Below are 26,386 nucleotides of genomic sequence, written 5' to 3' on the forward strand. Positions count from 1 at the left end.
AGTGCTCAGATAAGCCGCCAAGCGCTTACGAGCACGAAGAAACTAATATATATAATATAATATAAGTGTTTTTTTTGTGTGGAAAAAATAAATAAGGAGGCAGTCCGCTGATTTCGACTTCGTGGCGCGTTATCTGTGTCGCATGAAATACCTACTAATAGTCCGGTATCGATTAAGATTTGTTTCTTTTGAAGATTATTTTTATTCTTTGTATAAAATACAATTTTTAGGGTTCCATACCTCAAAAGGAAAAAAACCGGCCAAGTGCGAGGGTTCCGTATTATAGTCGTATTTTTTGACATTTTGCTGAGCCTTTTCGTTGGCACAACACATTTTTGACACTATTAGTAATTAGTTTAGATTTTAAGGCATGATTTTTGTAGTTAATTTGTGCTTAACTAGTGTTGGATCAACAAATAAATACCTATATTTCTATTATATTCGATTCTAAAATATCTTAAGTAGTAGGTAACTAGTAACCACTTTAGCATGGTACCTACCTAAATTTTAATTTTGTTACAGTTACAAAATATGGTCCCCTAGAGACTTCGAACTTGGAACGAGCTTGGGGCGTTGAATGTTTGGATACGTTTACGTTGCACGTGAGAAAAAGACTGGGTATCTAGTGGCCTAATATATAGTGGCTAATTAAAGCCCTGTTTAAATCACAAATAGTAAAGTCCAAATGTGAGCATCAAGTTATGAGGGAAATTGAAATACAGTCGCATTTAAAGTGAGTTAGATTGTTTAAGCTTCTTACTGTAGTTATGGGCAGCGGCGGCGTGCAGATCATTGAGCCGTAAATGCACTGCTTACCCCAGTTGTAATAGCTCAATACATATTTTTCATTATGACCTGCCAGTAAACAGTAGGGCGATTGTCTAAAACCTGCATCAATCATTATTACAATCTCAATTGTTCTGATTGGCTGAATTTGTGCGATTCTTGTTGCAACAATGCATTGTGGCCAATAGTGAGCGAGCATTAACCAATCAGAGATGATTGCGATCGTGACATTGTAGCTGTCAAACAACCGCGATAGGGCCACAGGTTCCTACCTAACGAATGCATACCCTGATTTCAAACTCTGTGCACACCATTGGTTATGGGTATAGTTCAATCTTTTTGGTGTCTGAGAATGAGAAGTAAGCTTGCGAGAGCTAGTCATTTCACGCACTGAACACTAAAAAACCGGCCAAGTGCAAGTCGGGCTGCGCACCGAGGGTCCCTTATCGTGTAACTGGTTTTTTCAAGAAAACATACAAGGAATGCAACTTTAGTTGCAAAACAAACTTTGAGAATTCGTGGCGTAATTGTATTTCTCATTCGTTATTTACTTGTTTTCACATAAAAAACGATTAATACAAATATTGTTGATCGGTTAATATAAATATTGACTACTAAACAATGGTAATAATATTGTCGTGTTATTCATCGTTACGTTGTGCTATCGCTATCTCAAACGCGGTTACACAGTACTTCAATCTACCTTTATTACTCTGTCTACGGACTGGACACACCAGCAACCACAGAATGATAACTCATAAATTACAGCAAAAAAAAGTTTATTCTCTGTGAATCTATTTTAAAAAACTCTTAGTCTTTGGTTTGGTCATAAAATGTCAATCAAAATCTGTAAACATTATTTTGTTTACACATGGTTTACACTTTGTCCCAAGCCGTTGCTAACCAACAAAATAATTATACTTTTATTCTTGTTTGTACGCGTTTGTTTCGAGTTTTTTTGAACGCTTGGGATATACTGTATGTATATTTTGATGAACTTGCTACTGTTATTTTGAAGATTAATCTTTCGTTATGAGGACTGTTCCTAAATGGGTAAACAAAATTCACGAAGCTGATAAAATTGAATTTTCAAGGTAAGAGTTCTATAATTACAGGCCATTCATCTTACTGTCGAGTAAAAAATCAATAATACATGTAGGTATTAATAGAATTGCTGTCCTAACATTTAAAGTACCTATATATTATTATCTCAATTCAAAAATGCCCCTGGAAGGTATATATTTCCTGAGTATTAACTAGTAGGTAAGTGATGGTTCAGTATTATTTGATAGTTATAGTACCAAAAAGTGTTGATAGCCTAGTGCTTAAGACATCAGCCTTCTATTCAGGAGGTTGGGGGTTCAATCCCAGGCATGCATCTCTAACTTTCCAGAGTTGTGTGTTTTAAGAAATGAAAATATATCACTTGTTTTAATGGTGCAGGAAAATTAGTAGTATGAGAAAACTTACATGAGAGTTCTCCATAATGTTCTCAAAGGCGAGTGTACTTCGCTAATTCACATGAGGCCAGCGTGGCTGACTATGTCCCTAAACCTCTCTTATTCTGAGAGGTTTATAAAAGGAAAAGGTGACTGACAGACTGCCTGATCTATTAACGCACAGTTCAAACCACTTAGCCGGTCGGGCTGAAATTTGGCATGCAGATAGCTATTATTATAGCTATCTGCATGCCAAATAGCTATCATAATAGCTACCTGCTAGTAAACATCCACTAAGAAAGGATTTTTGAAATTTAAACCCCTAAGGGAGTGAAATGGGGTTTGAAATTTGTGTATGCCTTGTAGCCTGTGAAGTTGGTATCAAATAATCACCTTCAGTTTTCTAAATTTAATCTAAATATATAAAAGGAAAAGGCGACTGACAGACTACCTGACTGACTGACTGATCTATCAACGCACAGCTCAAACTACTAGACGGATTGGGCTGAAATTTGGCACACAGATAGCTATTAGGGCGAAATAGAGGTTTGAAATTTGTGTAGTCCACACGGACAAAGTCGCGAGCATAAGCTAGTCTATCTCTAATACTAGAGATTGGCCAGATTTAGAATAATAAGCAGAATTTAGGTAGACCAAACCTCTGAGATAAAGATTGTAATTATATTTGCATTTTGCAGTGTCCACACAATATGCTTCAGTCCAGATGGAACTCAACTCATTGTTGGTGCAGGAGAGAAGGTGATGGTGTATGACCCACGAGACGGAGCTCTTGTTCAACTACTCCAAGCGCATAAGGGGCCAGTATATGCAGTTGCATATTGTAAAGACGGCAAGAAATTTGCAAGTGGCAGTGCTGACAAAAATGTCATTATATGGACCTCTAAGATGGAGGGTATACTAAAATATTCGTAAGTATATGTTACCGCTAAAGTGCATAAATATCAGATTGAATTGAGATAAACTAGTTAATTTGCAGATTATCTGACTGCCCTTTATAAAGTAACTAGCAGATGCCCGCGACTTCGTCCGCGTAAAATTTCTGGTTTCTCATGAGATCTGAAATTTTCCCGCTGCAAAAGGTCTCACTTACCTACTCACTCAGTCTCACCTTGAGACACGAAACCCAGAATACCTAAATGCCAATTTTCATATCTCTAACTTCGAAAACATAGGATTTTCATATAACCTTTCCACCCCCATTTTAATCCCTTAGGGGGGGGGGGGGAATTTAGTAAGATCCTTTCTTATCTGATACCTACCCCCTAGAAAGAACCTACCTTCCAAATTTCAAGTAAAAATGACAATAGTTAAAACTTTTCTATAAAAACTTCTCCCCCCTTTTTACTTTACTTCCTACCTTTAAGGGAGGACTTTCCCAAATTGACTTATACAGATTTTTATTATTTAAAGCTAGTAACCTAAATGATTTTCACGTCTCTAACTCCAAAAACATAGGACTTTCATACAACCTTCGCCCCCCCCCCTTTCACACCCTTAGGGGGGAATTTTTCAAAACCATTTCTTAGCTTACACCTACGTCCTAGCAAGAACCTACCTTCCAAATTTCAAGTTTGTAGGCTTTATAGTTTCTGAGATTTCGTGATTAGTCAGTCAGTCAGTCAGTCAGTGAGTGAGTGAGTGGTATTTCTCTTTTATATATTTAGATATGCGTTCTAACAACCAAGCACGATAGAATGACGAAAATAGGTTCTTTGCTAGAATAACTCGTCATGGAAGTTCATAAATAATGAATTAGATTAGGTTAAAATGGCCCAGTTTAATATCTGATCACCTCAATTATTATTTTTGCCCCCCGCACTATTTATTTTTCATAAAAACCTGGTAGCACTGGAAACGTCAAAAAATTTTGTTCAATTAAAAATTCAATAAGGTAGTACTTACAGCCATCATCATTATCATCATGATCAACCCATCGCCGGCACACTACAGAGCACGGGTCTTCTCTCAGAGAGAAGGGTTTTTGCCATAGTCTACCACGCTGGCCATGTGCGGATTGGTAGATTTCACACACCTTTGAGAACATTATGGAGAACACTCAGGCATGCACGTTTCCTCACGATATTTTCCTTCACCGTTAAAGCAAGTGATATTTAATTACTTAAAACGCACCTAAATTCGAAAAGTTAGAGGATGCCTGGGATCGAACCCCGGACCTCCGATTAGATTAGGCAGACATCCTAACCACTAGCCTATCACAGCTTTCAGTACTTTACTTACAGTACCCGACAGGAAATATTGTACAACAATCTTTAAAAAGAGATAGTGGTTTGTAGAGCGTTGTGTCTATAGTTGAGACCAACAAAACGTGACATAAGTATGAGTGACTGAGACAATGCTCTACAAAGCCGGAATCTCTTTCTAAAGGTCGATGTACAATATTTCCTGTCTGCTACTTACAAAAGCTACTAACAAGCAGCAAGCTACTACAAAACTAACAAGCCAGTTACTTTTTAAAAACTTGACAAAAAATGACTTATTTTATTGTTTTGGTACAATTTTCTTTTAACAGGCACAGTGAAGCAATCCAATGTTTGGCTTATAACCCAGTGACATATCACTTGGCTTCATGTGCTCTTTCGGACTTTGCGTTTTGGTCAGCGGATGTGAAAGCGGTCCAGAAGTATAGAGTGCCTGGTCGCATCACTTGCTGCTCGTGGGAACCTTCTGGGCAGCACTTAGCCATTGGCCTGGCCAATGGGGGTGTTTCTGTTCGCAGCAAGGTAAAAACAATATAAAAACATCTACAGTTATAGTGTGCGACAGGTCGAGATAGCAATCGGGGAGGGAACGCCCTGCACACCCGCACTACCCCCGCGCTAACCCGGTGCGGGCGAGCGCGCGTGACTTGTGGGTGTGTGGAGCGTCCCCCGCCTCATACCTCGATTGCCATCTCGACCTGTCCTATACTTATTAGACATAATATAATATCCTACTAGATGATACCCGCGACTTCGTCCGCGTGGATTTAGGTTTTTAAAAATCCCGTAGGTACTCTTTGATTTTCCGGAATAAAAGGCAGCCTATGTCCGTAACCAAGATGCAAGCTAGCTCTGTATCAAACATCAAAATCGTTTAAACGGGTGGCCCGTGAAAAGCTATTAGACAGACAGACACACTTTCGCATTTATAATATTAGTATGGATATGGATAATACAAATCTGCTTTACCATAGCAATTACATTTCCTTCCAGTTAGGCGATGAAATACAAAGAATAGTTAGGGATGCTCCAGTGTGGGCCGTTGCATTCTCCAATTCGACCCTTCTAGTCACAGACTGGAATGAAACTCTCTCCTTCTACAACACTCAGGGTCAACAAGTTTTAAAGGAAAGAAACATAGGTAATAATTTGGTAATGATAAATTATAATATTATAGTGAATATGGATGTAAATATTATCATACAATACATAATAATTAATTATATTGTTATATGAGCGTGTAATACAGCTGTGTTAACAAGAGCTGCCACATACAGCACCCCTGTGGCTCACAGCACATATTGCCATCGGTCCCGTGCCTGATCTCTCTCCAGACGTATCGGATTGCTGTCCCATCGGGCTATGAAAGTGAGAAATGTAGTGCACCTGTGTTTGCACTTACTTGTATATATATAGGTATTATTTATTATTATTATATTTTTTTGTTATTAGTTTAATTATGTAGATTAACTTAATTAGCTTTTAAGGTTTATTGTAGTAGGTATTGTGATCAAATAAAAGTTTTCTTTCTTTCTTTCTTTCTTTCTTTCTTTCTTTCTTTCTTTCTTTCACTTACACTTGAATTGCGCATACAGTTGCGTGGAATGGTGCCAAGGATACTGGCTGTATTTCCGCGTTGGACAGCCAGGCTGATCCGTTGCACAAAAAATGAGCCAGCCCTTCTGTCACTATGAGGCTATTACTCGCGGTGAAATGCCTCGTAAATTTTTTTAGCACTAAGACTCCATGGAGTTTTAGTGCTAAAAAAATGGCCCCAGGGTCTCCATGGCAAACGGAAATCCAAATTTCTACTTTTTCATTTGAAAATCAAAATTTTAAATTTGGAAATCCAAAGAAACCACTGATATTTCATAATTTTAAGTTTTCACTTCTGTCGGCAATCCTCTACTGACTGCTAATTAATATATTTTTTTTTTAAAATTGTAATTTAAAATTCTAGGTTTGTCGGCAGTCTCAATATCCATACTTGGAGCGCTAGTTTTAGTGGGCGGAGTGGGAGGCTGGGCCGTGTTGACTTCCGAAGGTGTTGCAATACTCACAACACCACTGCAGTGGGTCTGGTCGATTGCACCATCACCTACCTTCAATACCATGGTATTTACTACTTATAGTCATACTAGATGATGCCCGCGACTTCGTCTGCGTGGATTTAGGTTTTTAAAAATCCCGTGGGAACTCTTTGATTTTCCGGGATAAAAAGTATAGTAGCCTATGTCCTTCCCCGGGATGCAAGCTATCGCTGTACCAAATTTCGTCAAAATCGGTCGAACGGATGGGCCGTGAAAGGCTAGCAGACAGACAGACACACTTTTGCATTTATAATATTAGTATGGATTTGAGGAGCTGACGAACGAAACGGTGTAAGTGCATGAAATTTTTAAACGATGAGCAAAAAAAGAATGAAAAGCTGTTAAAACTTTATTGTAATTATTTGTACTGTTGATCAAAATTACAGCCTTTGGACACTGCTTTAGCACATTTTTAGGCAGTTTTGCTTGAAAATGAGTTCAAGTTTGTATTTTAGCACAGTTTTGGGGCATTTTGCTTGGAAATGAGTTGAGTGTATTCAGTGGGCCAATAACGAAAAAAAATATTTTGATTTAAAAATGTAATGTGTAGGCTACACTGTTTTTGTTCGACAGCTCCTCATTTCATTTATGGCAAGCTAACGCCTGGCTTGGGCTTAAGTATATCTCGCGACTCGCCTGTTGCATGTTGATGGTACTTCACACAAGTGCCAATAACTGAAAATATATGTATTTCTTTCAACTGTTTCATTTTTTAAGTTAATATAAAGTAAGGAATGCGATAGTTGATACACTCTTGAATACTTTTATTCTTTGTTCACATTAAAAAAGGAAACTTGTGTGTGCTCAGTAAACTTTCAGTATTTTAGGTCGAAGAGTTTGGACTGCTCCACTACCGCAGTACCTTACTCAATTATGCGATATAGCCTATATGTTTACTATTTAATATGGCAAATTTCAGGCAGTAGCATGTCAAGACGGGACGCTAGGGTGTTTCCAAATAGTTTTTAACACAGTCCACGGGCTGTACCGCGAGCGTTACGCGTACAGAGAGAATATGACTGACGTAATTATACAGCATTTGACCACCGGCAACAAAGTTCGGATAAAATGCCATGACAGAGTCCAGAAGATAGCTATTTATAAACATCGTTTGGCGGTAAGATTTTTTTATTTTATTAACTGTAATATGTATTTTGTTCAGTGGCGGATTTGTAGTCTTGGCCGCCCTAGGCCCCAGGCCATGTAATATATTATAATCTATGTATAAAAATGAATCACTGAATGTGTTGCTGATCGCAAATCTCGAGAACAGCTGAACCGATTTCGCTAATTCTTTTTTCATAATATTCCTTGAAGTACGGGGATGGTTCTTACGGAGAGAAAAATATAAAAAAATCCCGAAACAGAATCGACTGTTAGGCGGAACTCAGTTCGCCGGGGCAGCTAGTGTAATATAATTTAGATTTTCTTACTTTGTTTTCTACAAACTCTCTCTTCTGACAAACTGTCAAAAGTCCAAGCTCAAGGTTTGCCAAAGAGCCATGGAACGCAGCATACTATGTATAAAACTAGCAGATCGCGTAAGTAATTCTGCTATACGTTCCAAAACGCGAGTAGCTTACGTTGGCCTTGCAGCCGCTTTACTCAAATGGGACTGGGCAGGTCATGTGTGCCGTATGACAGATGAGTTATGGGCAAAATCTGCTTCTTTTTGGACGCCCCAGAATCATCAACGCCAGCGTGGTCTTCCGAGGCGACGTTGGCGTGATGAATTAGATAAATTTACAGTTACGTGGCCTGAAGAGGCACGAAATAGAAAATTGTGGAAGGATCGGAGGGAGGCCTTTGCCCAGACGTGGGACAGCACAGGCTGATTTGGATTTAAATTTAGATTACTTTGTTTTGGTTTAAGAGCAAATTATATATTTATTTAATTTATTGATCAGGTCCAACTGCCAGAACGTGTAGTGGTTTACGAACAGGGAGAGCTAGACGGCATGCTTTACAAAGTAAAGGAGAAAATCGTGCAGAAGAACGAGTGTTCACTGTTAGTTGCCACTAGCGACGCATTGCTACTGTGCCAGGTATAGGTCAAACTGAAACTAAATAATTGCTGCAAGTCAATTTCTGCAAGATCTGCATACCAAAGATATTTACTTGCTGCGACGTCATAGCGCAAGTGACTTGCTACAGCTGACTTCTGCAATATTGACTACTAGTGGACACTTCTTTATATTCTCATCACATGTATGTTTTAGGACACGAAGCTGGCAGTGATAGGTGTAAAGATACCCAAGTCCTGGACGGTTCCGGCCCCCATACGTTACGTCAAAGTTACTACATTATACTTTCAAGAGGTTTTACTTCTTGGGTTGATGAATGGCCAAGTAAGTGATAGAAAATGTTTTTGATTGTATCATGTATTATGCTTCAATAATGGTCCATCAGAATTATTTCGATGATTTATGTGTATTACTGACCTACACTTACTTATTGATGCGACTGAATGGTTTCACGAATCCAGTGCAGTTTTCTTTAAAGTGCAGTTTTCATCATCATCATCATCATCATGAACAACCCCTCGCCGGCCCTCTACTGACCTCGAGTCTCCTCAGAATGAGAACTGGTTAGGCCATAATTTGCCATGCTGGCTCAAAGCGGACTGGCAGACTTCACACACCTTTGAGAACATTATGGAGAACTCTCAGGCATGCTGTTAACTGTGAAGTTAACATTTTTCGATTATGTTACTTTATTGCTATATTGTGTATACATTTTTAGATTTTTTTCGCTTGGTGTAAAATGCTCTATTTTGGTTTTAGATCTGGCAGGTAGAGCCGAGCACCGGTGTAGCAAAAGTGATAATGCAGGGTCCGGGCAGTATTCGGTGCCTCGATGTGAGCGCGTCACGTAGTCGTCTCGCAGTCGTCGACGAGACATCCGTCTGTCGCGTCTACAGTCTGCCGAATGGAGACCTTATGTATTCAGTAAGTGTATTAGCTGCCTTTATCTCTCTGCATCGTTTTTCTCATTTTTAGGGTCCCGTACCTCAAAAGGAAAACGAAACCCTTATAGGATCACTTTGTTGTCTGTCTGTCTGTCTGTCTGTCTGTCTGTCTGTCTGTCTGTCTGTCTGTCAGAGAGACGTCTGTCAAGAAACCTACAGGGTACTTCCCGTTGACCTAGAATCATGAAATTTAAGTTAAAAAGTAGGTAGATCTTATAGCTGACATTTGGGGAAAAATCTGAAAACCGTGAATTTAGGGTTAGATCACACAAAAAAAATTAAATTGTGGTCATGAACTAATAATTAGTATTTTCAACTTTCGAAGTGAGTGACTATATCAAGTGGGGTATCATATGAAAGGTCTTCACCTGTACATTCTAAAACAGATTTTTATTTATTTTTATGCATCATAGTTTTTGAGTTATCGTGCAAAATGTTACATAATATGTAATGTCGACTGTAGTACGGAACCCTCATTGCGCGAGCCTGACTCGCACTGGGCTGGTTTTTTTTTAAACTAAATAGGCTTGCGCTTGACTGCAATCACACCAAACAGGAGATGATGCAGCCTAAGGTGTAACGCCCCAGCCTAAAAAGTTAGGTAAGTTACAGTCATAGATAGTAAAAACCGTAATGATACCATATTTAAGATAATAGTGCTTTAAAACCCCTTTTTAACGCACTATTATCTTAAATATGGTACAGTTCTTGCAATTCACGAAGGCGAGTGGACTTTACTTGTAGTTACGTCGGATACACGGACATTGTGTAAGTGTGCGTGCATGTCGGACCAATCAGTCGCGAGCAAGCGCTCGCAAACGCACACATTTAGTGTACCTTACTTATACCGACACGACTTAAATACAAGCAGGGGTCACTCGCCTTCGTGAATTGCAAGAACTGTACCTATCATTTTTTTTTTTATTATCCGAACCAGTGGTAAATTAAACCTGACCTGACTATTCATAAACACTTGTAAAAAGTTTACATGAATAAAAAAACATTATATTCTATTCTATTCTATTATTTAGACAAAACGAAAAGTGAACAATTTACACCACACTTTTAGACCAAAGCACTAGATAAAAAGCCGAGACTGGTGTTGGCAGTTTGCAGCCCAAATAGACCGTAGTCTGATTTTACGATTTGACATAAGCTAATGTCAAAACGTGTTGTTCAATGAAAAAATCGACTATAGTACATAGTTAATCAGGCTTTATGATTTTACGGTATACTTACCTTCCGGTACTTATATATTTTTCTTCTCTTTAGGAAGATAATGTGTCGTCAGTATCTTGGAACTCATGGTGTGATGAATTGCTTTGTCTGTCCGGCGCCGGAGTGCTATCCATTAAGGCTGGGCACTTCCCATCCGCGACGCAGCCTCTCACCGGGTCAGTTGTCGGCTTTCAGGTGTGTGTTTCATTTCAATTTACTTAATCATCTTCAACTTACTTAAAAAAACCGGCCAATTGCGAGTCAGGCTCGCGATGAGGGTTCCGTACTACAGTCGTATTTTTTCGACATTTTGCTCGATAATTCAAAAACTATGATGCATAAAAATAAATAAAAATCTGTTTTAGAATGTACAGGTGAAGACCTTTCATATGATACCCCACTTGATATAGTCACTCACTTCGAAAGTTGAAAATACTAATTATTAGTTCATGACCACAATTTTTTTTTGTGTGATCTAACCCTAAATTCACGGTTTTCAGTTTTTCCCCAAATGTCAGCTATAAGATCTACCTACCTGCCAAATTTCATGATTCTAGGTCAACGAGAAGTACCCTGTAGGTTTCTTGACAGACACACAGACAGACAGACAACAAAGTGATCCTATAAGGGTTCCGTTTTTCCTTTTGAGGTACGGAACCCTAAAAATGTACAAAATGTGAGCGGTCGCTCTTTTTATATACTAGTCCTCCAATAGATGTGTATACCTTTATTGTGGCGTGTCACACGGAACAAGACTGTATTATTTATTTTTTAAGTGGATATGTGAACTTGCTGTTGGTGTACCGAAATTTAAAAAAAAAAAGTCTACCAATCCGCACATGGACAGCGTGGTAGAAGAGTTGATCATGATGATGATGATGATATTTTTAGTGTATGTATAACAAACGAACAGACACACTTTCGCATTAAAGTATCAAAGTTTGTTTTTAGGGCGGTCGAGTGTTTTGCCTGCAATCAAGTTCAATGCAAACAATAAATGTGCCGCTCTCGCATGCCGTACATCAATATGTTCAACAAAAAATGTTCAAGTAAGAGATTTTAATATACTTTACTGAATTTGTACCTGTTGTACTAGCCACTCGTACATCTCTATATATAAAAATGAATCGAGGATGGTACGAGGATGGTTCTTACGGAGAGAAAAAAAATACTGATAAAGAATCGACTGTTAGGCGGTACGAAGTTCACCGGGGCAGCTAGTTTTTTATAAAATTAAATAATACTAGATGATGCCCGCGACTTTAAGGTTTTAAAATCCCGTGGGAACTCTTTGGTTTTCCGGCATGAAAAGTAGCCTATGTCCTTCCCCGGATTGCAAGCTACCTCTGTACCAAATTTCGTCAAAATCGGTTGAACGGTTGAGCCGTGAAAAGCTAGCAGACAGACAGACAGACACACTTTCGCATTTATAACTTATAACTTATCTGTCGGGCATCAGCTAATATTGCAAAATAGTTAATCTAAGTATATTGAAGCTTCACTATGTCGAAAGACTTAATTGCATTTTTTTACGGTGAATTTCTTAAAAAGCAACCAATTCTCCACTAGCGACGCTGTCACCTGAACAGATGAGTTGGTGGCACTGTATAGTACGTGACAGGCCGAGATGGCTACCATGGTGGGGACGCCTCGCATACCCGAATAGCCTCTGCGCTAACATAGTGCGGGATAGTGTGGGTGTGCAGGGCGTCCCCTCGCCTCATACCCCGATTGCGATCTCGACCTGTCGCGTACTATACAAGTAAGATGACTTAGTTAGATAAGAGCCTCAATAGCTCAACAGGTAAAGGAGTGGACTGAAAATCGAAATAAGGTCGACGGTTCAAACCCCGCCCATTGCACTATTGTCGTACCTACTCCTAGCACAAGCTTGACGCTTAGTTGGCGAGGAAAGGGGAATATTAGTCGTTTAACATGGCTAATAAATAATTTCTTTTTAAAAAATACAAAAAAAAAGTTTAGAGAATTTATTCCGTTCTGCCCTTTTCAGCGAGGCATATGCCGTAGCATGTCTCGGTGTGACAGCTTTGGACTGGGAGCGTTTGGGCGCTGCAGCGCTGGAGGAATTGTCCTTCGAAGTCGCGCGTAAGGCTTTCCAGCGCAGCGAAAACATTGTGTTCCTTACTCTCATTGACCAAGTGCAGGTAAATGATAAAAATACTCATAATCATTATCGACCCATTTAAAAAAATCTGATACAAGTTAGCCCTTGACTGCAATCTCACCTGGTGGTAAGTGATGATGCAGTCTAACTTCTAAGATGGAAGCGGGCTAACCTGGAAGGGGTATGGCAGTTTTTTACCCTTTGGTTTCTACACGGCATCGTACCGAAACGCTCAATCGCTTGGTGGTACGGCTTTGCCGATAGGGTGGTAACTAGCCACGGCCGAAGCCTCCCACCAGACTAAGGTCGAAGGAAGGAGACTCGTGTTCAGTAGTGCGAAATTGTCGAAAAAATGCTACTGTAGTACGGAACCCTCATTGCGCGAGTCTGACTCGCACTTGACTGGTTTTTTGTATTGCAAGATAGGCTTGTTGCGCTTGACGAAAATCATTCTTAGAAACGCAATGACGAGGTCTAGGTTGGAGCGCGCTTGCCCAAGATGCCTATTCACTGTTGTTTTGGTAAGGAAACGGACGCCGAAAGGGCATTCCACACTTTAGCGGTTCGTATCAGAAACGTTGAGCAAAAACGTTTCGTGCGAGTTGATTGGATGTTGACCACATAAGGATAAAATGTTTTCCTTTACTGTTGAAGCAAGTGATCATTTCTTAAAATGCATATAACTCCGAAAAGCTACAGGGTCATGCTCGGAATCGAAAAGCCAATCCCATGAATAGGCCGACGTGTCCACCTGTTATATTCCAAGTCCAATTTGCAGGCAAAATCGTTTCCCTGTGTAAAACTGCTGTCTATATGCGTGTAAACATTTCAGGAGCGTTTCGAGAATGGCGAGAAACGCGCGGTTATCGTGGGCGACGTGTTGGCGTACAGCGGGCGGTACGCGGACGCAGCGCGCTCGTTCCACAGCGCGGCGCGCGACGACCGCGCGCTCGCACTTTTCCTCGACCTGCGCATGTTCAACAAAGCACAGGTAAGTACTTATACTAGAACGATTTTACGACAGGACGCGATCCTCAGTCGTTTTCGCCTGGTAACCATAATAACCTGCGTACAGTACTAGCATAAGTCATATCGACAAAATTCGTTTGTGCAGAAAAGCGCAACCTCTGTTTTTACCCGACTGCAGGGGTAATAGGTATTTTTCGGGTGTATGTCTGTAACGAGTTCGTATCTCATCGGCGGACTCATCTTGGTGTTTTAATCTCGTGCGCGTCAAGTCCGCGCCCCGTGCCTAGACCTCAGTGCCAACGACTTGCGCGCGGACTATACTAAAACACCTTTAATAAAAGGCACGTTTTATTCCAGGAATATGTGGGTGAAGGCGAAGGGGTGACGAAGCTGGCGCGGCAGAGGGCGGAGTGGGCGCGGCGCGTGAACGAGCCGCGCGCCGCCGCCGAGATGTACTTGGCCGCCGGGGACGTGAAGCGCGCCGCGAGACTGCTCGCGGAGTGCGGCCGGAAGGACATGTAAGACTCCTCACACGGCATACACATCGCACGAAGGGGTGACGAAGCTGGCGCGGCAGAGAGAACCAGTTTGTTTCTTCCCCCATGATTTTTTTAGGAAAAAACAAACCCTTATAGGATCACTTCGTTGTTCATCCGTCACTTGGCCGTCGGGGACGTAAAACGCGCCGCACAATTGCTCGCAAAGTGCGGTCGGAAGGACACATAACTCCTTTCACTAGGCGTAAACACCGCACGTTTTTTTTTAGGGAAAAGTAACCATTACATGATCACCTTCGTTGTCCATCTGTCTGTCAAAACTTTTTCCTCGGGAATGCGTGGAGGAAGTTGAAATTAATATCAAATGCGGTCCCTTAGTCCCTGTATTATTAGTAGTAGTATTTTATTTTATTTATTTTATTTGGAAAACCAACAGCTTAAATTAACATATTATAATCTTAAAAATTAAATAACTAGAAGCTAATAATAGGTTCTCACAGGTAGAGCAGTATTTTGTCTCACAGTATTTTGTCCCTAAGACGAGTATTTGTCTTTCAGGTTAATAGAATTGGCACGGAAGATGGACAAAGGCTCAAGCGAATCTCTTCGCCACTTGGCGGATGCGTTAGTGGCGGTAGGCGAGTACCCTACCGCGGGAGACGTCTACCAAAGGTTGGGAGACTCCAAGTAAGAGAATTCAAATAAATTCAATCTATTTTTCCAAAATTGGCTCAAAAGTTAAACAAGATGCCTGGTTCTAGGTAGCCTAATAAACGCAATCGGTTGATGTGCGTGTCACGACTAGAACCTTTTTTTGGATCGAGTATGTTGTTTAGGCCCTACTATACCTTATCCGTAATCCGCCGAATGAAGTTAATTAATATAGCGCTCTCTCTGTTTTTGTATGGGATTAGGTAGAGAGAGCGCTATATTAACTTCATTCGGCCGATAGAGTATAGCCGCCGCAGCGTCACGAAGGGTAAGGAAGGCGATGCTCAGGCTTGAAGAAATAAAATATGGAGGGGAGTAGCGTTTTCCAAAAAGCGCCTCCTGTGATGCTCACAGCTTTAGAATTGGAACATATTGTAGGTCTATAGTACGCCACAGGTCGAGATGACAATCTGGGAGGGAACGCCCCGCGGACTTTCGGACTTCAGAAATTTCACCCCCTTAGGGGTTGAAGTTTCAAAAATCCTTTCTTAGCTGATGCCTACGTCATAATAGCTATCTGCATGTCAAATTTCAGCCCGATCCGTCCAATAGTTTGAGCTGTGCCTTGATATATTTTTTCCTTTAACTTTCTTATTGCTTTATTGAAATCGGTGCTACCACACTAATGATAGGATACTATGTTAGAGACTTAGACTATGCTCCAGTTTTTTTTAATTTATTTATTTAAAAAAAATATTATTTAGATAGGGTGCATTGCTGCCACACACTCGCCATTTTTAGGGTTCCGTACCTCAAAAGGAAAAAACGGAACCCTTATAGGATCACTTTGTTGTCTGTCTGTCTGTCGGTCGTCTGTCAAGAAATCTACAGGGTACTTCCCGTTGACCTAGATTCATGAAATTTGGCAGGTAGGTGGGTTTTAAAACCGTGAATTTAGGGCTAGATCACACAAAAAAACAAATTGTGCTCATGAACTAATAATTAGTATTTTCAATATTCGAAGTAAGATAACTATATCAAGTGGGGTATCATATGAAAGGGCTTTACTTGTGCATTCTAAAACAGATTTTTATTTATTTTTATGCATCATAGTTTTTGAATTATCGTGCAAAATGTCGAAAATATACGACTGTAGTACGGAACCCTCAGTGTGCGAGCCTGACTCGCACTTGGCCGGTTTTTATTATTTGTCAACTTGGGGCTAAGTAAATAACTTCATCCGTGGTGTACGCAGGAAGGTAGCGCAGTTGGCCGTGGCAGCGGGCGAGTGGACGCGCGCGTTCGCACTGGCCCGCGAGCACGCCGAGTGTAAGCGTGACGTGTACTTGCCGTATGCACATCGTATGGCGCAGGAGAACAAATTTGTTGACGCACAGAAAGGTACCACTACAAATCCATACTAATATTATAAAAGTGACAGCATGTCGGTCTTTTTTTAGGGTTCTGTACCTTAAAAGGAAAAAGAAACCCTTATAGGATCACTTCGTTGTATGTCTGTCAAGAAACCTATAGGGTACTTCTCGTTGACCTAAAATCATGAAATTAGAGTAGGTAGGTAAAATTCCGGTAGCACAAGTAAAAGAAACATATGAAAACCGTGAATTTGATGTTACATCACTAAAAAAAGAAATAATTCACGAAAATATTAATATACTAAATCACATAAAGAAGGCGTAGTAACCTGCAGTGTTCTACTTAAAAGTGTTAGGTATACCTTGTACGCTGGTACAGTACGCGGCAGAAAGTAATGTACATCGGCCTTTAGAATGACATTTCGGCTGTGTAGAGCGTTGTCTCTGTCACTCATACCTATATGACGTTTTGTCCGACTCGGATTTGACCGGTATATAGTTTTAATACCGGTGGTTATTATTGAAAAATTTTAATTGCCACTTGTTCAACAGCGTATCACATGGCGGGTGAAACTGCGACAGCGATGCGTGTGTTCAGCGTTCTAGTGACGAACGCGGTCGCCGAGGAGCGTTTCAGCGATGCGGGCTACCTGCACCATCTGCTAGCCACGCAGTGTCTAGACTCAGCTGGGACTAATAACAAGTATGTGTACAGTAAGAGCGATTACGCACTACACTTCCGTCATCCGAGTTCTATCCGTCATCCGTAACAATACCAGCCATTATCTATGACATGTCATAAGCTCCCGTACGAAAAAAAATAAAAAAAAAAGATTCCGACGAATTGAGAACCTCCTCCTTTTATTGAAGTCGGTTAAAAAGGAACATATTTTCACGGACTCGGATCGGATAACCGCTGTAAGCGAGAAACATGTACAGTGTACGAGAGGAAAACAAAGCAGGTCTTTGCGATGCACTCTTTCCTAAAACGCATTTGTCGTCAATTTAACAAGTTTCAGCAATGAATTCGTCAACAACTTTCCGCGACAAGTTTCTGCACCAAGTTTCGGTGAATAGTTTCAGCAACAATTTTTAGCAAGAAAAATTCGTCAACAAGTTTCGTCAGGAAGTTTCAATAACAATTTCGTCAATAAGTTTCGTTAACAAGACTGACAACAAGTTTCAGCAACAAATTCGTCAACAAGTTTCCGCGACAAGTTTCTGCAATGTTTGGTGAACAACCAAATAACAACTTTGTAGCCTTGCCTAGCAAATAACTCTTACATGTCATATTTTGACGAAACATATTGGATATATTAAAATTTTCATAACATTCATATAATTTACAGTAGGTTTTCTGCAAATAAATTTTGTTTTATTTTATCTGTAGTGAGAGCGCCACATTGCTGCATCAGTATGCACACAACGATCGTCTCGCACGCATATACCACGCATACGATGTGGTCCATAGGTGCGTTCACGAACCGTTCTCCTTGGCCCAACCCGATGCTCTACTGAATGCGGCTCGATACGTGCTAGCCCTGCTGGACGGAGAGCCGCCCCCTGGTGTATCTATGTTGTATCCTTTATTATTAAATATAATGCGTACATTTTGAGATCTCACTCGCCATTTTGGCTTTATGTGTCAACTGTCGTGTCAAAAGTAGGCTTATAGTCCTTATTTTAAAGTGTTTTTAACCGTGTTTAATATGTGTTCGATCAACAATTAAAGACCGATTCATTAATCCATACTTCCATACTAATATTATAAATCTGAAAGTGTGTCTGTCTGTTTGTCTGCCAGCTTTTCCTGGCCCAACAGTTTAACCGATTTTGATGAAACAGAGTCAGAGTCATCAAACATCCCTGGAAAGGACAAGAGGTTATATTTTATCCCGGAAAATTGAAGAGTTCTCAGATTGAAGATTCTCTAAGGCATATCCATTTAACTAATTTTTATGAAATTTGGTAGAGGTAAAAAGTTGCATAGGCAACTTTTTAGCCCGGAAAAGCAAAGAGTTCCCATGGGATTTTAATAAACTTAATCCACGCGGATGAAGTCGTGGTTATCATCCAGTTCTTAAGCACTGTATCGATTTCTCTTAACTATGACCAGTTGCCTGTATCTGTGCCTAGCAAAACAAGCGAAGGTGCTCAATGCCAATACTCTAGCGCGACAGATGTTGGACAAGATATTAGGCCTTCAAGTTCCACAGAAATTTCAGGTATGTTACACTTTACGGCCGTACTCAGAGTCGCGTAATAGCTAGTTAAGTTTAGTTAAAACGAGACAGAGCTATCTTACATAAACCTGTCTCGTTTTTACTCAAACTTAAGTAACGATTAGCGACTCTGAGTGCGGCTGTTAGAGTTTAGTTTATTGTATAGCGCATCATTATTATGGTGCTAATTCTGTGACGGGCTTAAGTAAATTGCTGTCCCTTTCACAATGCTCCTACAAAAAAGGTTAGCACTAGATTAGATCTGAAAATTTAGAGATTGCAGCTAACTAACCTACAATGACAGGCCTGAATGTATTGCTATCCCTTTTATAATCCTCCCTACAGAAAACGGTAGCACTAGATTTAGGCCTGTCAATCAGTTGAGAGGTTGTGTGCAAAAGAATTAGCCTCAAATATCAAGGTTCATATCAAATCCAGCAATCCAGGATTTTTTCAAAGTTGAGACCAAATTTTTTTCGAAGTCAAAAATATGGTGTTTTATAAGATAGATTTCAGAGAGTATGGTCAAGATGCTTTTCGAATTTGTCTTGTCTTTACCTTTTTACCACTGTGCTGTAAGACGCCAGGCACACGCCCCACATACGAAATCCATGCGTAATTTTCCTCATACGCAAGGCTAGGGTTTGGAATACTCTTTTCTGGATTCAAGATTTTTTATTTGCAGAAACATATTATACAATAAGATGTTTATAATTGTCCAGTAGAAATGTTTCACCTTACATAATAATTTCTACGGGATTTAGCGATCTGTTTCCTACCAATTACAATAGAAGCGGGCTAACCTGGAAGGAAAATGGCAGGCAGTTTTTTATTAAACCCATGCCTTTGGATTCTATTTGACATCGTACCGGAACGCTAAATTGCTTGGCGGCACGGCTTTTGCCGGTAAGGTGGTAACTAGCCACGGCCGACGCCTCCCACCAGACCAGACCAGAAATTTAGAAATTATAAAATTAAAAACCCCTGCCAGGAATAGGACCTCCCACTAATAATAACTACAGTGAATAGAAACATTCTTGGCAAACGTTTCCCATCTCAGGCCACATCATCACTTCCCATTAGGTGGTCAAACGTACTGTGTGTCGATAGTGAATAAAAAATTTGTTTAAATTCCATGGACTAGAATGTATTTACTGACTTACTAGGAAGGTGTGGAACTGCTGATGCTGAAGAGCGGCGGCAGCAGCGGGGGCAGCGGCGGCGAGGACGAGGTAGCGCCTCTTTGCTGGCGGTGTCGGCGTCACCTGCCGCCGCTCGCCACTCAGTGCTCGCGATGTAGGCACGACCTGACGCACTCCCTGGCCACACACGGTTAGTGCAATATCTTAAATATATAAAAGGAAAAGGTGACTGATTGACTGACTGATCTATCAACGCACAACTCAAACTACAGGTCGGATCGGGCTGAAATTTGGCATGCAGATAGCTATTATGATGTAGGCATCCGCTAAGAAAGGATTTTTGAAAATTCAACCCCTAAAGGGGTGAAATAGGGGTTCGAAATTTGTGTAGTCCACGCGGACAATGTCGCGAGCATAAGCTAGTCATATATATGAATATTTTTTGGGACAGGACTTGCCTTTGTTGCTCTGTACCTGTCATGTCAAAAGTATGGTTTACCCTTAAATTAAGGACTACGAGGATAGTCCGTACACGCGCCATTTTAACTCAGGGGTCAACTGTCATGTCAAAAGTTCGGTTTACCTTTCAATTAAGGACTAAAATCGTTCGTTTGACATGACAATTGACCATAAAGTTAAAATGGCGTGTGAAAAGTCATTTTGTACGCATACTAAACTCGTACATTTGATATGATAGTTGACACATGGAGCCGATATGGAGAGTCCTTTGTAAACATTCATTTGCACTATACCTACTAATAAATAAATACGTAAAACAGTCACACAGAAACACTGTAACATGAACTGCTTACCTATATTTGTTTATTAGTTTAGAGTTTATTTATGTAATTATTATTAGTATTTTTTAATTAAGTAACTTATTTTTAGTAGTAAAATTACCTGACACTTTATTCGCATGCGGTGATTACCTTTAATTAGCTCGTCATTTTATCTAAGAACTTTTGTATTTTTAATTTTGTGTTTGATTTAGATGATTAGCTGTTGGTGATCTATCTAAAATCTTTTATAGAGGTTCTACCGCTGGTACGCTTTGAGCCCGCGGAGGGCATTTTGCAAGAAGAAGCCATGGATTTGATCGATCGCATGCCGATACCAGAAGTTGAGAAGGGAAAAGCTGAAGGCGCTGACATTTTGCGAATAGGGGAAGATATTGATTACACAGACCCCTTCCTTGATAAAGTTGATGAGGTTGGTGGGTTTACTTTTTTACAATTTTATACTATAGTGCCTGTCTAGTCTGTAAGGGGAGAGCACTGATGCCTATAACACGAGTGTATAACTTATTTTAGGCATCGGTGGCTTAACCTAATTTTGGTTGTTATTTTGGTGAAACAATAAATTATCTATTTATTTATTTATTATTATTACCAACTTATCAGGTGGGCAATAACTATTCGTTTCGATTCGTTTATTGGCATGAGTTTATGCTAAAGGAACTGTTTACTTCAAAACACGTCCTCAGGGTTTTAATAATACTAAGTGAAATTCTTGTAGGAGGACGAAGGAGTCGTGGTCTGTAGCCGATTGGCACTGCTAAGACTGAGCCCCGCCTGTGTGGTGACGGTGCAAAGGCCACCGTTACTGCCAGTTTTCTACCGGAACATGCTGCCTGAGTTGCCTGTTACGCCCTGCCCAGTCTGTCAGAATGTGAGTGATACAAATTTCAATCAAACAGCCTGCTTACTGCCACTGCTGGACATATGCCTTCCCGAGAGCGCGCCACCACATATGGCCCCCCGTCTTCCTCATCCACCCACTTCCCGCTTCCTTTTTACGCGGCATCCTACGTCAGCGAACGCGTGTGTTAAACAACATACTCGATATCTATTGAATTTCGCAATCGAGTTCGTTTTGAATCGGCTACGTAAGACGCTGTCCAGCGGGTTGCCCTCGCCCTATACTGCACTTGCTGATACGGTGTCCATTTCAGAACACGTCTGCCCCAACGGCCGCCGGTTCTGCGACGAAACCTAATGTTTGTTTTTGTTTTAAATATCAGTATCTCAACATCCTTCGGCCCCCCTATAAAAATCTAACAAGAATTTAGTATTACTTTTAATAATGCTAGGGCCTCTGTTTTCTGATATTTGTTTTCTTTTAGCTCTTCTACCTCGAGGACTTTGAGATACAATTGGTTACGAAAGGTCAGTGTCCGTTCTGTAGACACCAACCTGAAGATTTGAAGAAGGACGAAGATACAAGTAGTAGGGATGACTCGATGGTCAACGGATCTGGATCTTCTACACCTCGCAGCCCAAGCGATGGACGCAGCACGTGGCGGTAGTCACCGACCCCTATCTAGTTGGTATGATTGTGAAAATAGGTATCGAAAATAGATAAAATCGTCATGATCGTAGAAAAGTGACGGATGTGCGATTTTTTAACAAAAGCTCTGTAGTCAGCCGGAGGAAACTTTTCGGTCTTGCGCAATTATTTTGTTTTTCGGATTCTTATGTGGGGTTCACTCCTTTATCATCTAATCAATTCCTGCTTCGACGGTCAGGTACCCTTTTTATCTTGCCTTCGAGGATCAACCGTGAGAACTCGAAGACAGATCCTCGTGGGAAAAATGCGTCTTTCTTCCATATGGCGATTGTCATGAGCATCCGTTTGCAGTTATCTCATTCCGGTATACGACCGTTAGAGATAAAGTCTCTCCATGGTATCATCTGCATAATGCCCACATCTCAAACGCTTGCGACCTTGCGCTCATGTTGCGCGGCAATACATAAGAGTAGACCAGACATAAGCACTTGAGAACGCGATATCTGGTTTGAAATGTAATTTTAGGGTTACATAGCACTTTGGACATTTTATAAATGCTGATTTAGCTTGTTCAAGTTCACATATTTTGATCTTTTCTTGGTGATCCATTTTATCGCCAACGATAAACAGCCTCGATGCGTTGACCGTCAAAACGTCAACAACCCTCTACTACCTTCTAGTAATATATCATCTCCAATCCTCTACTATCCTCTAGTAATATAACACCTTCGACCCTCTACTACCCTCTATAGTAATATAACATCTCTCTGTTACATCAGGCTCAGTAGGCGAGGTGGAAATAATGGGATCACTACACTGTTAAATATTAATTTCCGGAATGCAACACCTGCTGTATTAGAGTCCGTGTGATAATTAATATTCCCTGCGGTCAAGGATTTCGTGTTTAGTTTTGGTTGTGGTTCGTGCTACCTTATTAGTATTATTGATAACATAAATTTTCCGGCTAAGGATTATTTATTTATTAGTTTCGTGCAATTGCTAAATTAGTTTTAAGAGTTGCCATGCTTGGATAACTCGAGCAGTTAATCGTTGAACAACACATAAGGAACGCTCGAGCAGTAGTTTTCAACTGCAGTTGCATTATGGATATCGGAGGGTAAAAATGGTCTGCGTGAGTCCTATAAGGCCAATTACGCAATCCGATCTCCGCGATCCGAAGTACTCATAGAACTATTTGTATGGTAGCTTACGCATTAGCTCCTACTTCTGTCATCCGAGTTCTCTCCGACATCAGTGAAAATATCTCGGATGTGCCTCGGATACATAATGTTGCCCAACCCTATTGCAAAGGAATGAATTCAAAAAATATTTAAATTCATTTCTATTAATTTTAAGCCTTATAACAAAAAAACGGTTAAGTCCGTGTTGGACTCGCACACGAAGGGTTCCTTACCATTGTACAAGAAATAACACTTTAATATTTAGTTTGTAATGTACCCACAAATTCACTGTTTTCGGATTTTACCTGTGCTATCTTTACCTGCCTAATTTCATTATTCTAGGTCAACGGGAAGTACCCTATAGGTTTTTATTTCCTTGGCGCGTGTTAACAGACAGGCAGACAGACAGGAGCATACAACAGACAACCAAGTGATCCTAGTATAAGGGTTTCTTTTATTCGCTGGAGATACGAACTCTTAAAATGATATGAATGAAAATGATCTGAATAAAAATAAAAATAAATAAAAAAATGGTGGATTAATTCAACCAAATAATTAAGTAGGTATAAGTTTCTTTACATGCTACGGAACCCTCGGTGAGACTTCTATCAGTTATATGGTGTTACAAACATTTTGTAACCACAATATAGCGCCATGTTAAAAAGAGCTAAATGCTTACCTTATTATAATAATAATATCATTATTGTAAGGCTTTTGTTAAACGCTTCTGGACTCAGGGACATAGGGTTTTTATGACACTCGTGTTTACAGCATGTCGATTTCTCGACAGATGGTCCCGTATGCTTATGGTTGGCCAATGCATCGACAGCTGCAATGTCTCTACTCTCTACCCACAAAATATACAATCCGGCCCATAGGTATACGAAGGTAATTTAAATAATTTACACCACAGTTAAGTGTTGCGTCTAAGTTAAGAATAATAAAGTATTAAAAAAAAATTAAACCAGATATTTTATAAAGTTAAAAGTATGACAAATAGGGCCAGTTGCATCACAGGCTGTTAAAATTAAGCTATGGTTATCACATGCACCTAAAAAAGCGTAAAGTTGGAAGAATCCAGACAAGAACCATCGTAGTAACGTTGATGAGGTAAATACGAAACCCCAGATTGGCTTTCAAAGGGATATAGGATAATAGGGAAGGGATGCATGAATTATTATTTTGTATGAACTATTTTGAAATTTTGGATTATAAGCTACATTTTTAGGGTTCCTTATTTGGATAATGAGACACAGTCCAAGTTAAGGAAAAATAAATATTATTTATAAAGAGTGAATACTGATTAACAAACCATGTTAACAAACCATGACTTGGGCAAGCCGTTTTGCTTTTATGGACGGAACTTTAACCGCCTGTCATGCAACTGGACCTTAGATAAAAGAAAGTACCGTGTACCTACTTATAACGAAATCAGAAATAAAGAAACAAATCGAAACGAAGCGGCACTAATCATTTCGCCTCACTCACACGCTTTACATAGATATACTGTGGAAAGCGATTAGTTTTTTTTTTTGGCACGCGTCATACCTATAGACTTGGAGTCTGTGAGGACCAAACCTTCGTTCTTTTATAAAAAGCTGAAATTTTCTCTGTGCATTTCCCCAATCACAGGAAGGAACAATCAGTGACTATGATCATGGTGGCTTTGGTAGATAACAGGCAACAAAGACGGATAAAATCTTTCGTCAAAGTATATTTTTTAATATTTTCTTTGGAATAGTGTTAGAAATCGCGTCACGCATTGCCAGACAGATTAGTATCCCCCTGGCAACCCCCTGACAGATACCCTTAAAGTTTAATATGTCTTTGTATATAATATTTAATAATGTTTATTTTCTAAAACTATCCAGATCAAAAAGAACAAAAAATATTTTCTTGGAAAAGAACACAATCTTTTTTTTTCACTATATTATAAAGTGAACAATAAACATTCCACTTAGGGCGTGGACACATCACCACGGCGCGGCGCCGCCACCGTGTAACGGTGCGGCGCCGTCACCGTGAAACGACACGACGTCGTGCCGCGGCACGGTGCCGAGTACGGCGCGCCGCACCGGCTGACGGTGCACCCGCTCGGTAGTTAATGTTTCGCTGTCACTAAGTTCGGACGTACGTGTGCAAAAAAGGATGGCTGATAATATCGATATTGATTTGCTAATTTCATTAGTGGAGGCACGTCCAGTTCTCTGGGATAAGTCGATTGATGATTACAAAGACAAACTGATTGTTGCTGCAGTGAGCCGGCGCGGCGCACCGCACACGGCACCGTGCCGCGGCACGACGTCGTGTCGTTTCACGGTGGCGGCGCCGCGCCGTGGTGATGTGTCCACGCCCTTAGAAATATTAAATTTCATTCACTGTAACTGATGTTTACTTCAACTGAGGTGTTCATGATTTTAACGCCCCAGGCGCTACATTAAATGTAAAGGATCCGTTTTCAGAGAGAGGCGCAGAAGCAGCGCAAATGATCGTATTTAAAATTGAGTTTTAGGACATTGAAATAAGGTTTATTTATTTTCTTTACTAGCTGATGCCCGCGACTTCGTCCGCGTGGAATTAGGTTTTTTAAAAATCCCGTGGGAACTCTTTGATTTTCCAGGATAAAAAGTAGCCTATGTCTCTCTCCAGGTTTTATCTATACCCATGCAAAAAATCACGTCAATCCGTTGCACCGTTGCGACGTGATTGAAGGACAAACCAACAAACAAACACTTTCGCATTTATAATAAGGGTACTGATGAAGGTCTGGCCCTTATGGGCTCTTTCTCTATTATTAAGAGCAGCCGATTGGCTTCCCTTTCGTGCTTGAGCTGCTGACCAGCTCTATTTATCTGCTTCGAGCGAAAATATCCTGCACCACGATCTAGTCTGTAAAAGTGTAAAAAACTTTCTCCGAGCCGGTCTATCTGAACGGGCCCTTATAGTCAACTGTTTTCATATTATGAGCTTTAAAATGTAACTGTCCGTCCTTAATTATTATACTGATACAAGTACAATAACCAAGTTAGTTAATTTTAAGTAATAGGTACTAAGAAGTCAAATCTAGCGGTAAAACGCGTGGCTCTCTGATAATGTGTCACCTAATGCGTAGGACAAAATTCATTGAAAATAAATTGATCAAAATATATTTCTAGTTAAGACGACACGACATGGCGCGGAAACGTTTTCCTTTTTTAAT

At 40.3% G+C, this 26,386-nt stretch overlaps 1 protein-coding gene across 4 annotated transcripts; it reads left to right on the forward strand.

Moving 5' to 3' along the window:
* The first annotated feature begins 1,646 nt into the window (after positions 1-1,646).
* On the forward strand, positions 1,647-25,138 carry Oseg1 (intraflagellar transport protein Oseg1). 4 transcript variants are annotated; one of them, XM_069509031.1, is made up of 24 exons: positions 1,647-1,880; positions 2,924-3,154; positions 4,777-4,987; positions 5,459-5,606; positions 6,426-6,580; positions 7,475-7,672; positions 8,463-8,600; positions 8,775-8,903; positions 9,339-9,503; positions 10,796-10,936; positions 11,693-11,790; positions 12,753-12,906; positions 13,699-13,857; positions 14,193-14,353; positions 14,891-15,019; positions 16,239-16,384; positions 16,909-17,059; positions 17,747-17,935; positions 18,473-18,581; positions 19,745-19,910; positions 20,751-20,929; positions 21,236-21,388; positions 21,843-22,046; positions 23,978-25,138. In XM_069509031.1, exons 1-23 carry the CDS (start codon positions 1,819-1,821, stop codon positions 22,023-22,025), a joined length of 3,555 nt encoding a protein of 1,184 aa, XP_069365132.1. In that variant the 5' UTR covers positions 1,647-1,818; the 3' UTR covers positions 22,026-22,046; positions 23,978-25,138. The 4 variants fall into 4 exon arrangements, with proteins under 4 accessions (XP_069365132.1, XP_069365134.1, XP_069365131.1 ...); XM_069509033.1 differs by having other exon boundaries at positions 21,843-22,042; XM_069509030.1 differs by having other exon boundaries at positions 21,843-25,138.
* The last annotated feature ends 1,248 nt before the right edge of the window (positions 25,139-26,386 follow it).

Source organism: Maniola hyperantus, chromosome Z (assembly GCF_902806685.2).
Source record: "Maniola hyperantus chromosome Z, iAphHyp1.2, whole genome shotgun sequence".
Taxonomy (NCBI): Eukaryota; Metazoa; Arthropoda; class Insecta; order Lepidoptera; family Nymphalidae; genus Maniola; species Maniola hyperantus.

Coding starts and splice junctions, on each gene's coding strand:
- Oseg1 (XM_069509030.1), top strand. CDS start 1,819: ATGAGGACTGTTCCTAAATGGGTAAACAAAATTCACGAAGCTGATAAA. Junction 19,911..20,750: donor GCACTCCCTGGCCACACACG/GTTAGTGCAATA, acceptor AATCTTTTATAG/AGGTTCTACCGCTGGTACGC. Junction 20,930..21,235: donor TCCTTGATAAAGTTGATGAG/GTTGGTGGGTTT, acceptor AAATTCTTGTAG/GAGGACGAAGGAGTCGTGGT.